General features: G+C 44.5%; 1 protein-coding gene across 1 annotated transcript in view; it reads right to left on the bottom strand.

Annotated features, from left to right (window-relative positions):
* Nucleotides 1-4,086: 4,086 nt before the first annotated feature.
* Nucleotides 4,087-14,125, bottom strand: part of LOC115130249 (glucose-fructose oxidoreductase domain-containing protein 1) — a 45,854-nt gene continuing 35,815 nt past the window's right edge. The window contains exon 2 of the mRNA XM_029661178.2: nucleotides 4,087-11,782. Coding sequence (XP_029517038.1) covers nucleotides 10,860-11,782 — 923 coding nt within the window. The 3' untranslated portion in view covers nucleotides 4,087-10,859. The remainder of the gene's footprint in view (nucleotides 11,783-14,125) is intronic.

The raw sequence follows: 14,125 nt of genomic DNA, 5'->3' as shown, positions 1-14,125 counted from the left end.
TAATGACAAAGAAAAAGTTTTAAAAACCCGGAAATATCGCAGGCCCTTCTCCCCCGATCGCTCAGTTTGGCCGGGCGGCAGGCTCTAGGAAGAGTCTTGATGGTTCCTAACTTCTTCCATTTAAAAATGATGGATGCCACTGTGTTCTTGGGGACCTTCAATGCTGTAGAAATGTTTTGGTACCCTTCCCTAGATCTGTGCCTTGACACAATCCTGTCTCTGAGCTCTACGGACAATTCCTTCAACCTCATGGCTTGGTTTTTGCTCTGACATGCACTGTCAACTTTGGGACCTTTATATAGACCGGTGTGTGCCTTTCCAAATAATGTCCAATCAATTGAATTGACCACAGGTGGACTCCAAGTTGTAAAAACATCTCAAGAAACATGGTCACTCTTGTGGGCTTATACAGTGGCAAGAACCCTTTGGAAATACCTGGATTTCTGCATAAATTGGTCATAAAATCTGATCTTCATCTAGGTCACAGCAATAGACACACAGTTTGCTTAAACTAATAACACAAACAATTGTATGTTTTCATGTCTTTATTGGACACACCGTGTAAACATTCACAGTGCAGGGTGGGAAAAGTATGTGAACCCTTGGATTTAACTAGTTGAGCCTCCTTTGGCAGCAATAACCTTAACCCAATGTTTTCTGTAGTTGTGGATCAGACCTGCACAACTGTCAGGATGAATTTTGGACAATTCCTCTTTACAAACCGGTTTCAGTTAGGCAGTATTCTTGGGCTGTCCGGTGTGAACTGCTCTTGAGGTCATGCCACAGCATCTCAAATCGGGTTGAGGTCAGGAACCTGACTGGGCCAGTCCAGAAGGAGTATTTTCTTCTGTTGAAGCCATTCTGTTGATTTACTTCTGTGTTTTGGGTCGTTGTCCTGTTGTATCACCCAAATTCTGTTGGCGGACAGATAGCCTAACATTCTCCTGCAAAACGTCTTGATAAATTTGGGAATTCATTTTTCCATCTGATAGCAAGCTGTCCAGGCCCTGAGGCAGCAAAGCAGACCCAAACATGATGCTCCCACCACCATACTTTAGTTGGGATTAGGTTTTGTTTGTGTGCTGTGCTTTTTTTCTCTCCACACAGTTTTGTGTTCCTTCCTATAATTTCTTCTGTCCACAGAATATTTTGCCAGTAGCGCTGTGGAACATCCAGGTGCACTTTTTCATACTTCAGATGTGCAGCAATGTTTCTTTTTGGACAGCAGTGGCTTCTTCCGTGATGTTCTCCCTTGAACACCCTCCCTGTTTAGTGTTTTACGTATTGTAGACTTGTCAACATGTTCCAAAGATTTCTGTAAGTCTTCAGCTGACACTATGATTCTTGTTAACCTCATTGAGTATTCTGTTCTGTGCTCTTGCAGTTATCTTTGCAGGACGGCCACTCCTAGGGAGAGTAGCAACAGTGCTGAACTTTCTCCATTTATAGACCATTTGTCTTACCGTGGACTGATGAACATCAAGGCTATTAGAGATACTTTTGTAACCCTTTCCAGCTTTATGCAAGTCAACAATTCTTTCTTCTTCTGAGATCTCTTTAGGTCGAGGCATGGTTCACATCAGGCAATGCTTCTTGTGAATAGCAAACTCAAATTGTGAGTTTTTTATAGGACAAGGCAATTTTAACCAACATCTCATCTCATTGATTGGACTCCAGGTTAGCTGACTCCTGACTCCAATTAGCATTTGGAGAAGTCATTAGCCTAGGGGTTCACATACTTTTCCCAACCTATACTGTGAATGTTTAAATGATGTATTCAATATAGACAAGAAAAATACAATGTGTGTTATTAGTTTAAGCACACTGTCTATTGTTGTGACTTGTGACTCAAATTTGATGACCAATTTATGCAGAAATCCAGGTAATTCCAATGGGTTCACATACTTTTTCTTTCCACCGTAGATGAGGGGATATAGTTAGCTGGAGTATAAAGTATTCAAAAAGTCCACGTCAGTGGGTGGTTCTCACTTTTAAATAAATGTATGTTGTAATCCCCCAATAGCAAACAAATGTTATCTTCACTATTAATCCAATGTCAGAATCGGGATATGTATCCAATTACCACTTACCATCAAAAAATGAACAGGAGTGATTTTCTATCAAAAGAGATTCAACATCAATGTTATCAGATGTAAGTGCGAGGCCCTCTCTGACTAAGAATTGAAAATGTTTATGAACAAAAATGGACACTGCTCCTCCCACTAGAGGTTCTATAGCAGTGAACAGCATTATAAGGTGACATGTTATAAAGCACGTTGACGATGAAAGAACATTTTACAGCAGTGGTGGCCAACCCTTCTGGAGAACTACTGGATGTGCAGGCTTTTGCTCCAGCCCCTATCACACCTGATTCAGTCAAAGTTCTGATGAGCAGCTAAGTGTAATCCAGTATGTTGTTGCAGGGCAGAAATAAAAACCCTGCACACACAGCAGCTCTCCAGGACGGTATCTTTTTATAATCTAGCTACAGACCATGAAAGTGAAACATAAATATTAAAGTATCTACAATACATCATAATCCCCTCTGTGTGTGCGTGTAGCAAACCCTATCTCAAACCGAGGGGGAGAAAATGTGAACCGGTGTCTCACTGAGTGTCACTCACAGTGAAAGGAGAGGGGGGGGTGTTCAAAGTAGTGTGTGTGGTTGAGTGGAATTAAAAGGTAGAAAAATGAATGTGCGGATGATGCAAAGTACATTTAAATGCCAGTGATATTGGAAATAGAGGAAGCGAGAGAGGGAGAAAGAGATGATTTGATGCTCCTACAGAGAACCGTGGCAGGGTTTTATATCCCACTCTATCAGAATGTTTTAATGGCCGCATCAATCTGGGTTAATCTCATCCTGTCATAGTGTCAGAGGATTGAGATGACTTTAATATGGAGAGTGAGAGACAGAGAGATTTGGAAGCAATAGAAAGAGAAGTGAGAGAGACTGTACTGCACATCAAATGCGTAAATCAGTCACAGCATATTTTTTTGGGTGCGTTTGATTTATACATTTGATGTGCAGTAGTCTCTCGCTCCCAATCTCTCTCTCCCCCCACGGGGCATCATTCTCTCCATATTAAAGTCGTCTCAATCCTCTGACACTATGACAGGATGAGATTAACCCAAATTGATGTGGCTATTAAAGTATTCAGATAAAGCAGGGGGGGGGGGGGGGTAAAACTCTGCTACAGTTCTCTGCAGGGGCATCAAACCATCTCTCTCTCTCTCCATATCACTGCCATTTAAATGTACCTTGCATTACCAGCAGATTGCTCTATCCCCCCTTGAGCTCCTTATAAAGTACCACGGCCACACATTTCATTGATACAGCAGGTTTTAACCTGCTTCTTATGCATTGCACACCAGAGGAGGCTGGTGGGAGGAGCTTTAGGAGGACAGCCTCATTGTAATGGCTGGAAGGGGATATATGGAACAGTGTTAAACACATCTAACATATAGAAACCACGTTTGACGCCATTCTGCAGGGAAATTGTCTGATGTTGTTTGGTGGAACTGTGGGTGTGGGCCTTAATTCATTCCTTTTGCTTGTTTCCCCTTCACATTTTCTACCGAGTTGAATAGGAGGTTATCTGGGGTGAAACATGAGGGAGACAACTTTTACAAGAGCTGCAAACAAGGAGGCAGAAACCTTTCCGCTTACACAGTCATTGCTTACACATGTCGCACATCTGATTTAGTCCCAGATTAGAAGGAAGGAAAACCACAAGCCCTAAAAGTGTCATTAAATAGTTCTGCATTATGTTGATAGTAGTTGTGGAGATAACAGGCAGTTTCTATTCCAGTCACTAGGTGGCAGCAGAAGGCCTCTGTCAGCGCCTCCTTAGAGATGGTCTTTACTGATATCAGGAGGTTCAAAACATCAATGTGTATGTCAGTATTCAAGCTAATCTTACCATTCTGGTTTGCCGCAACTGGAAAAGGCTAATGTGTGTGAAGAGATGGAGTGAGAGGAGCGTGATGAAGGGCCTGAGTAACTACTGATATGTCTGAGTAATTCCAGACTATGTGCAGTGATAAGGCTGTGATGCAGTGAAGAAAGGAAACCATGACAAGGTGTAGGTAGGTATCAATTTTTTTTTATCCCTAAACTGCAGCATCGGACAAATTTTAAAGCGGTAAACCATGTTGCAGGCTTTCATGAACACCAGGGTGATGTGTTCAGAACAAGACACATCCCCCCCCCAGCAACACACACACACTTTCGCTTACTATTAACACACACATACACAATAGCGATGCAGAGCACTGGAGCGGGGAGATCAAACAGTAGAACACTGACAAAGGGTTCACAGAGCCAGCCCAAGGAATGAAGACTCTGAGATGCACATGATCGTGCCTTTCCATATTCCACAAAGAGAGAAATGAGGACCGTTATTAATGTGACACCCACCACCTCTTCTCAACCCAACTCCCAAATCACAAATGTCATTTTCTGATATATAGAAAATATAGATATAAATATATTCCTACAGTACATTCTCTAGTTTAAGACTGATTAATATGAGCCTATTGGTTCAAAATATTTACAAAGGTCCATGCGTCCACGATATACTTATAGTATAATAAATAGTCAACAAACATCATTACAGCATCAAGACGGATATTTCCTTCAACATGAACTAAGAAATTGAACGGTACAGCAAACTGATTATCAGCATTTACTAACCTGTTGGGGAGGGGTCCGGTGTGCGTGTGTCACCCTTTTCAGCAGTCACCATAGTCACCACTTCTGACCTAATGAGCCCAGTAAACAAAAGGGGCCGGGAGTCTGGGACTACCAGATTGGCTACTGCCTGATTGGCTACTCCAGCCTGGAGTCAAGAAAATGGACACTAGGGCAAGTAGGAGAAGAGTTTAGGGTTTCCTCAGTATGAAGGGAAACAGTCACCCAACTAACAGCAGTAGTCATTTGCTTAACTAACTATTGTCATCATGTCTACATTGAGATAAGACATAACATATCAAATGACCATTGTCATCATCATCAATACAATTACAACAACAATTATTTTTTCATCAAAATAAGCAGGCTTAATGTAAGCTTCCTTGCCCAGTGGTTGCTTTGTCTGTGACATAATGAATGACAAAGGACACTTTGTATGGTAGGTGAAATGTGGGGGAAATATATCAATATCATATGTCCTCTTACAGCTTAAATATAAGAGGCTCTTTAAACAGAATGGTGAACTAAATGCTAAGGTAGCAGAGGTCTGCAGAAGCACCAAGTGAGTTTGTCTTCCAGGCTGTGTGTGTGTGTGTGTGTGTGTGTGTGAGAGAGAGGCAGACAGACAGAATAAAAGAGAGTGAAGAAGAGAAATGTTGAGAGAGGAAGAAAGTGTGTCAGTGAAACACAAAACACAGACAGAACAGAGACAGGAAAAGGAGAGAGAATGAGTGGGGGGAAAAAATCCAAGATGGGCTGAGTTTTGGCACAGTGGCTGCCACAGTGGTTGCTAGGTGACGAACTGAGGGTGCACAAGAAGCACCTTCTTTGAGGTTGCTTCTCTCATTATGAACAGAGTGACCCCCTTAGGGCACTGATGGCAGGGAGAGGGGGAGGGGAATTGCAGAGTCAGGTGGCCAAACCACATTTGAGTCTTTGTTTCCCAAATCTATCACACATAGCTAGATTACTAGCTATACTGAAGCAGGAAACCCCAATCTCCTCAAGTGTTTGTAAATGCTGGCACAGCAAGGAGATCTAAAATATATACATTTCAGCAACACACACACTTAACATTTTGAACTGTAACATCTCCCCCGTGTTTCAAGTTTTGTTCTTTTTTGAAGCCAAGAGCTGGATGCATTGTAAGAACCCCCAAGCGAAGTGAGCAATGACAATAAGTCATGTGACTGGTCTTCTTCCCCCCCCCCCCATACTAGACAGACAGTGACTACAGTGTCTCAGACAACGGCACCCCTACAGTGCTCTCAGGGTAATACCTTCAGGTACAGTGATACACGTCTTCCAGTTGTATTGACCGCAGTAGTAATACTCCAGGTGTTGCAGCTTTGATGGTAATACAGCAGTTGTCCATTCAAATCCATATCCATTTGATCATAAAACATAACCAATATTAGCTGATACCCGAAACATACACTTTATAAAAAATAAAAAAAATGCCATAAAGAAATTACATCACGGGTGTCAAACTCATTCCAAGGAGGGTAGAGTGTCTGCGGGTTTCGCTCCTCCCTTGAACTTGACTGATGAATTAAGTAAATAGTAAGGAACTCCCCACACCTGGTTGTCTAGGGCTTAATTGAAAGGAAAAAACTAAACCTGCAGACACTAGGCCCTCCGTGGAATGAGTTTGACACCCCCGGATTAAATTCAAATGTATAAATCAAATCAGCAGACATCAGATGCATGAAATCTTATAATTTCAGACATTAAATATTCAACAACTTAAATACCCAACCCATTTTACATCAACTGGCCTGGATAGTTACACTGAACAGAAATTTAAAACGCAACATGTAAAGTGTTGGTCCCATGTTTCATGAGCTGAAATAAAACATCCCAGAAATGTTCTATATGCACAAAAAGCTTATTTCTCTCAAATGTTGTGCACACATTTGTTCACATCGCTGTTCATGAGCATTTCTCCATTGACAAGCTAATCCAGCCACCTGACAGGTGTGGCATATCAATAAGCTGATTAAACAGCATGATCATTACATAGGTGCACCTTGTGCGGGGGACAATTTAAGGCCACTCTAAAATGTACAGTTTTGTCACAGATGTCTCAAGTTTTGAATGAGAGTGCAATTGTCATGCTGACTGTAGGAATGTCCACTAGAGCTTTTGCCAGAGAATGTAATGTTAATTTCTCTACCAACGTCATTTTAGAGAATTTGGCAGTACGTCCAGACCACGTGTAACTACGCCAGCCCAGAACCTCCACATTTGGCTTCTTCACCTGTGGGATCGTCTGAGACCAGACACCCTGACAGCTGATGAAACTGTGGGTTGGCACAACTGAAGAATATCTGCACAAACTGTCAGAAACCGTCTCAGGGAAGCTCATGTGCATGCTCGTCGTCCTCACCAGGGTCTTGACCTGACTGTATTTTGGCGTCGTAACCGACTTTAGTGGGCAAATGCTCACCTTTGATGGCCACTGGCACGCTGGAGAAGTGTGCTCTTCATGGATGAATCCTGGTTTCAATTGTACCTAGCAAATGGCAACGTATGGCGTTGCGTGGGCGTGTGGTTTGCTGATGTCAACGTGGTAAACAGAGTGCCCCATGGTGGCGGTGGGGTTATGGTGTGGGCAGGCATAAGCTACGGACAACGAACACAATTACATTTTATTGATGGCAGTTTGAATGCACATAGAATCCGTAACGAGATCCTGAGGCCCATTGTCGTGCCATTCATCTGCCACCATCACCTCATGTTTCAGAATGAGATGTATTATTTTTTTTTCACCTTTATTTAACCAGGTAGGCTAGTTGAGAACAAGTTCTCATTTGCAACTGCGACCTGGCAGAATTCAGGGCCCCATGTCACAAAGATCTGTATACAATTTCTGGAAGCTGAAAATGTCCCAGTTCTTCCATGGCCTGCATACTCACCAGACATGTCACCCATGTTTGGGATGCTCTGGATCGATGTGTACGACAGCGGTTTCCAGGTTGCGACAATATCCAGCAACTTCGCACAGCCATTGAAGAGGAGTAGGACAACATTCTACAGGCCACAATCAGTCTGATTCAACTCCATGCGAAGGAGTCGCGCTGCATGATGGAGGTCACACCAAATACTGACTGGTTTTCTGAGCCACGCCCCAACCTTTTCGTTTAAGGTGTCTGTGACCAACAGATGCATATCTGTATTCCCAGTGATGTGAAATCCATAGATTAGGGCCCGAGACATTTATTTCAATTGACTGATTTCCTTCCATGAATTATAACTCAGTAAAATCCTTGCAATTGTTGCATGTTGCGTTTATATTTTTGTTCAGTGTTCAGTGTAGAAGAAAATGGTAAGGTGCCTCTACAGCAGTGATCCTCAAACCTGTCCTCTGGGACCACCAGCCATTCCACGTATTTGATCTATTCCACCTGATTCAACTAATCGTCAAGCCCTTGGTTGCATTCCCCTGGTCAGAAGTTGCATGACTCAACCAATGGTCACGTGCCACCTCATCAACTGTGCCTGTCGGGCACCAGATTGCTCTAACATATGTGGTTATCTGATACGCAAAATACCCATCCAGGAATTGTAATAACTGACATGCGTCATCAATGTCTGGGCAGAGAAACGCAACCCTTGACGAGGTGAATCAGGAAAACATTTGGGGTTTCCAGAGGAGAGGTTTGAGGAGGACTACTCTACAGCACCTTAGCAAGATGTAGGATTAAGCCTAAATACACATGGGTGCTGGATCAAACCGGCAAAGGGGCTCCTCTCTACTTTGCATTGATCCTTTCTCCCCTACATTGATATTACATGATAATAAGTTTGATTCAGCATACGTTATAATGTCAAGTGTTCGCAAGGGTTTACTTCAAGTGTTTGATTTAATTTAGTCCCCATTTCTTTCCTGTCATATATGTAAAGCTATAGAGTTTTATCCAGACGGAAAGACTGGGGACTAAACCACTGTTCCTACATCCTCCCTATAAGGCCTCAACAGGGGACTTCCTCTCCTGTTCTCTGGGTGCAGCTTTAGAGGAGCATCGTTTGAAACAAGGCCCTTGACCCGGGATAGGAATATAGGGGACTAACAGAGAGAGTTGGAACGAGCACATCTTTAGACGTTGCTCTATATCTCCATCCTTTAAATGGCAAAGTCCATCAAGTAACCGGGGGGTTCTTATACCATAGTGTGCAACTTTGGAGAGTTTATTCCAGTATAATGTTTTCCAGGTTTCATTGAAAAGATCAAGGCATGTTTATGGTATAAAAGGTCCTCAGTGGACAAAGGGGAAAGTCTACAGTATTGATAAGCTATTATGATCTGCAATGGTATAACAGGTGACATCTTATCATGTTTCTATGCAGAACACTTCACGGTCACCCATCAGAGTGAGATAGTATTTACAGAACTTGGGAAAGGTCAGTGGGTATGTGAGAAGCTTGTCTTGTTGGTTGAAAAGCTACTGAAAAAAAGAACTTGCGCGACACAAATGCCAAATAAACTAACTGGAGCATGGTGAGAAGAATATGAAATGTTCCAAAACCCACTGTCAAACACAATATATCACATCGATGAAACATGAATACAGGGCAAAATGGCCGACTGGACAGATGATAACGGTTAAATAGCTACAAATCTTAAAATGGCTGCACCTATCAACATTTATTACAAATTAGGATCACATGATTAAAAAATGTCTATATACTCCAACCAAAGAAGTCATTCTCTTCAGACATCCCACAGTATGGACCAACACACAGAGAAACTGAATACTAGAAGGCCTCTCTTACCTCAACTGTCACCCACGAACTAGACTTCTTCTCCAGACACAGTACGAAATCAGTCCAAAATTAAAAATAAATAATTTTACACTGAACAGTGTGTGTATCAAAACATGTTCCAGTTCCTGTCTTTTGCAGATAGTTTAAAAACAGATCAAATACATACAGTACATTTATATCATGACACATTTTAAACCATATTCACTTTTTTTGTATTATACAAGACCGTGGAAAAGTAGGCAAATGCAGATGGTGATATACAGTAGCATAATTTGAGAACACAATCAACATCGGGGAAACAATAAGATCGAGCTTGAATAAAATACAAAAATGTTTTTGGCTTCGTGAATTTATGCTACTGTACTACCATTATCTCTTGTAACCTGTGTGGATAGTGATGTGGATAGTGATGAGGTGAAAACCAGAGGTCTTCTCAAAAAAATTAAGAAAAATAGGCCATGTTCTACTTGCCCTTCTGTTAGTAGTCCTAAGCTACATATTCACACAAACTATAAAGAGTCACAAAACACTAGCCTTTACAAGCAGATGGGAATGTTTCATGCGTGGAAGTGTCCCATTCATGCACTAACCCAGAGGGACACTATTACTGATTGTTTCACTCTACATCGCTGCTGTTGTGTAAGAAGCTTTAATCGCATGCACCGCTAACCTAGCTGGCTAAACTAAGGATATTAGCTTAGCAACAGGCATGACCTTGAGATTGAAAACATGGGGATAGAAAACATGTGCCTAGGTTTTACTCACAGCATAGCATGGGATTGCACCACCATCCACAGATTATGTGTCGGTCTATTGCATATGGACGTTACTACAAAAACGAGAAGCAGGCAAAAAAAGGCATTCCCTTGATTCAGGCAGGATGACATAATTCTGAGTGCGAATGAGTGGGGACCCATCACACTTTTTTTTTGCTTAGGATGACTTAATTCCACTAGCCTGGAGCTCTGATTGGATTTATTGCATACTTAACCGGAGGAGGGGACCTCACTAAAAGCCCTACCAGACAAACAATTGATTTCTCTGCGTTTTTCTTCTCTGGTTTCACACACAGCAGACATACACAGAGACAGGGTCCGAAGCCCCCTGGGGATTAAACATTCACCTCTCTAGAGGTCCAGTTAAACCACTGTTGTCCCGAGTGTAGCATCCATAGCAACGCCTTTTTCTTTTTGGAGGTGCTCTTTATTCCTCCACTTTCTCAGAGTCACGATGCGCGGCTTAGTGATTCCAGAATAGATCATGCAGAAGAGAGGACAATGAGATTGGAGAGAGTTCATCACTGTTCACATCTTTTTTTAGGGTAGCGAACCAATGAGGGCACAGTGACAGCTCTCTCACCCCCAGTCTCTAGCACCAGACAGCCATTTAGGTGCCAGTGCTAGCAGTAGAGAGACATCCTGCTGCGCCGCATGGCCTCGCTGATAAGGTACGCCGGGCTCACCTCGGGCTCCTCTTTCATTACCTCAATGTTCTGCCACTCGCCGCACTGGTTGGACTTCTTGATGGTGTCCACCACGCAAAGTGCGTACAGGCAGTCCTCAAATGTGGCCGCCATAGTCAGCGGCCTTTCATCCCACGTGCGCCGGTCGTCCTGGTCCTCAAAGGCCTGACGCACCGCCTGCACCATACGGATGGTTCCTGTCAGGTAGGGCGAAGGGATGTCACTGAAAGCCTTCTCCGGTAGGGAGGCCTTCTCCAGAGGGGTGCTGTCTTTCAGAAGTAGCTCCGGCCCTCCCTCCGTGGTGTTCTTCTGGCCGTACAGGTCCGTGCCACTGACCGTCAGCCGGCCCACCGTGCCCACCACGATCACCTCCTGGCGGAAGTCACCAGGCACGTTGAAGTTGAGTGTGACGGTGCAGCAGGCGCCGCCCTCCAGCACCATCTGGAAGGTGCAGAAGTCGTCACTGGTGATCTGTCGGATGCCGCAGATGTGCTCCGTCTGCTTGACGAAGGTCTTGAGGAAGCCGTGCACCTTGGCCGCCCGCTGGCCCGTGAGAAAGGTGAGCAGGTCAATGATGTAGCTGCCTACCGAGTGCAGCCCCCCACCACCCATCAGGTCGTCACAGCTCCAGTTGTACTTCTTACCCAACAGGCTGCCGCTGTGGACCTGGGCCTCGCAGACCAGCAGCTCCCCCACATAGCCCTCCTCCACTAGCTCCTTCATGCGTACGAAGGCGGGAAGGAAGCGCAGTACGTTTCCCATGATGCTCAGCAGCTTGGGGTAGTACTGGGCGGCCGACATCATGCGAAAGGCATCCAGTGGGGTGGCGGTTCGGTCACAGATCACATTCTTACCGATACCTAGGTAGTGGGAGAGAGAGAGGCCAATGTTACTCACACGTAGACATAATACCCTCCTCTCCATGAAAACATCACCTGAAGAGACATTAATCAGTGCAAAAAACAGATACCCCCTCCCCCTGACTAGCTGACACAAATATTCTAACATAGCCTCTCCAAAACTATTTTAAACCCACGGGTCAACAAGTGATTCTGAAAATGAAACATGAGAAAACATTCTAGAAGCTTTGTCAATACTGTTGTTTTTCTGAGAGGAAAGAGTCAGTCTGTCTGTCATGAGTGTACCTACTGTACAGATAGGGTTGACTTTAGACTGCTGTGGGAAGCAAATGAGAGTGAAGAGACCAAAGGGATGAGGAGAGGGAGAGAGAGAAACCTCATTAGGCCCTCTTAATTCCACTACTTACCAAACCCCCAGTGGTGCTGTGCTCACAACCTCATTACAGATATCTATGAGGAATACAGCTGCTGCAAAAAGAACGCTGGGCAAAACATAGCTTCTATGAACCAAGTAACAGCAGAGCAGACTGAGGAGAGAGAGAGAGAGAGAGAGAGGCTATTCACACACTGCCCTGACTGTGCCACGAGAAAGGCTAAAACAATTAACATAGAGCCGCTAATAGCCCATTACACCATTACGCTCAAGGGCACATTACTCCGAGCTGAGCAATTACCCTATTCATAACTCTCAGTGTCTGCAGTGACTTTGAGAAACAAAATGGACACCAGACAGCCAATAAAATAAAAGCAATGGGGAATTGTGGATGGCCAATCAAAAGATTGTATATACAAAAAAGTTTTTAAAAAAAGACCCTCCACCACCCAATGGTAATGAAAGCATTCTGGTAATAGAAGGCCAATGGATACCCCCCTACACCACCTGATTCCTGGCCAGCCTGCCCCCCATGAACACAATGCTCCCTGTAATTAATCCAGTCACATTGATGAACAGCAGGGGTGGGAAAACATCCAACCCCTTCAAACCCCCTCCTTTGCCCATTCCACATCCCAACCACCCCTATTTAGAGGCACCAATCACTTCCTAAATATCCCCCAACCCATGTGAAGAACAGGCAGGCGGCACCCAGAGACGTTTTGGAACTGAAACTTCCCAGCTAATCTCCCATTAGCGCCGAACGACTAGATCCAGCCAGGCCAGGAAATTAATCCCCTTGACCCAGTTCTCCGGTGCGATGGAAAAAACCTTCCCCCGGACAAAGGCACCGAGGCTGGCTACAGTGCACCCTTATCGAGGAGGCCTGACCCCAGGTCTGCACCCCTGCGAAAAGTTAAGCGCCGCCGGCTCTCAGTTAAACAACTTGGCACATAGGCCTGCAGTGAGTGAGAGCTAGTGACAGGCAGCCAGGCTGCTAGCGAAAAGCTAAACTGAGCCGGTCTTAGCCTAGCCTATAATGTTCCTGTCACAATTTCTCACGCCTATGAAAAGCGGCCCTTTTACAAATCCATTCTCACACCAGCTCACGCTGTGTTGATGCGTTACGTCTGAGGCCTTTACTGTGCAGACAGCTCTTCAAGTCATGAGTGGCCTTCCCCTCACTTCCTGTCTGAAAGGTTGCTAGCTAGATTCTGGAGGTCACACTGAAGGTCATCAGTCGAGCTCAACAGCACCTGAGTGGAAAGGGGAGTGTGTGTATGAGAGCAAATCTAGAGGGAGCAGGATTGAGTGTGAGGAAGAGAGTATGCAGAGGACATGGAGAGGGGGAGAGAATGAAAGAGAGGTGCACATGTGAGTGAGACAGAGAGCTAAAGTGGTAAAGGGAAATTAACCAAGAGACGGAAAGAGAGAGAGAGCGAGAAAGAAAAAAGGTGGAGGAGAGCTTATTCCATCATGTGGCCTGCGGTACACACTTCCTGTAGTTGTCCCCAGGGTGCTGCTGGCGGATTAGAGAAGCCAGTCTAGCGCTAATGACTAAAGCTTTGCAACAGGCAGACAGAGGCTTCTTACAGCCAGGGCACATAGAAATAGAGGAGGTCATTGCTAACTGTGTTAGCCAACGCTAACTAAAGTGAAGATTCCCTAGTAGAAATACAGTACTAACCGTGTTAGCCAATGCTAGCTGGGGTGAAGTGTGCATCTCACAGGTAGTGTCTACGTCCCAGTGGGAGTCCGGTAATGGAGCAGAAAAAGCCTCTGGCATCGCAGAACAGCCCCTTACCATCAATAATGCATGTTAAGCGCCAGGCATACAGTAGTTCAAAGAACCCACTAGCTGTGCCTGACAGAGTGAGGAAGCTGGCAGTGGGTCGTGGGAATTCCACCCCATGCTAAGCATGTGGTCAACACCAGATTGCCATTTCAGAGGGCAGAGCTGACACTGCCCT

The sequence above is a fragment of the Oncorhynchus nerka genome, linkage group LG6 (genome assembly GCF_034236695.1).
Source record: "Oncorhynchus nerka isolate Pitt River linkage group LG6, Oner_Uvic_2.0, whole genome shotgun sequence".
NCBI lineage: Eukaryota > Metazoa > Chordata > Actinopteri > Salmoniformes > Salmonidae > Oncorhynchus > Oncorhynchus nerka.
This window is presented reverse-complemented; position numbering and strand designations above follow the sequence as displayed.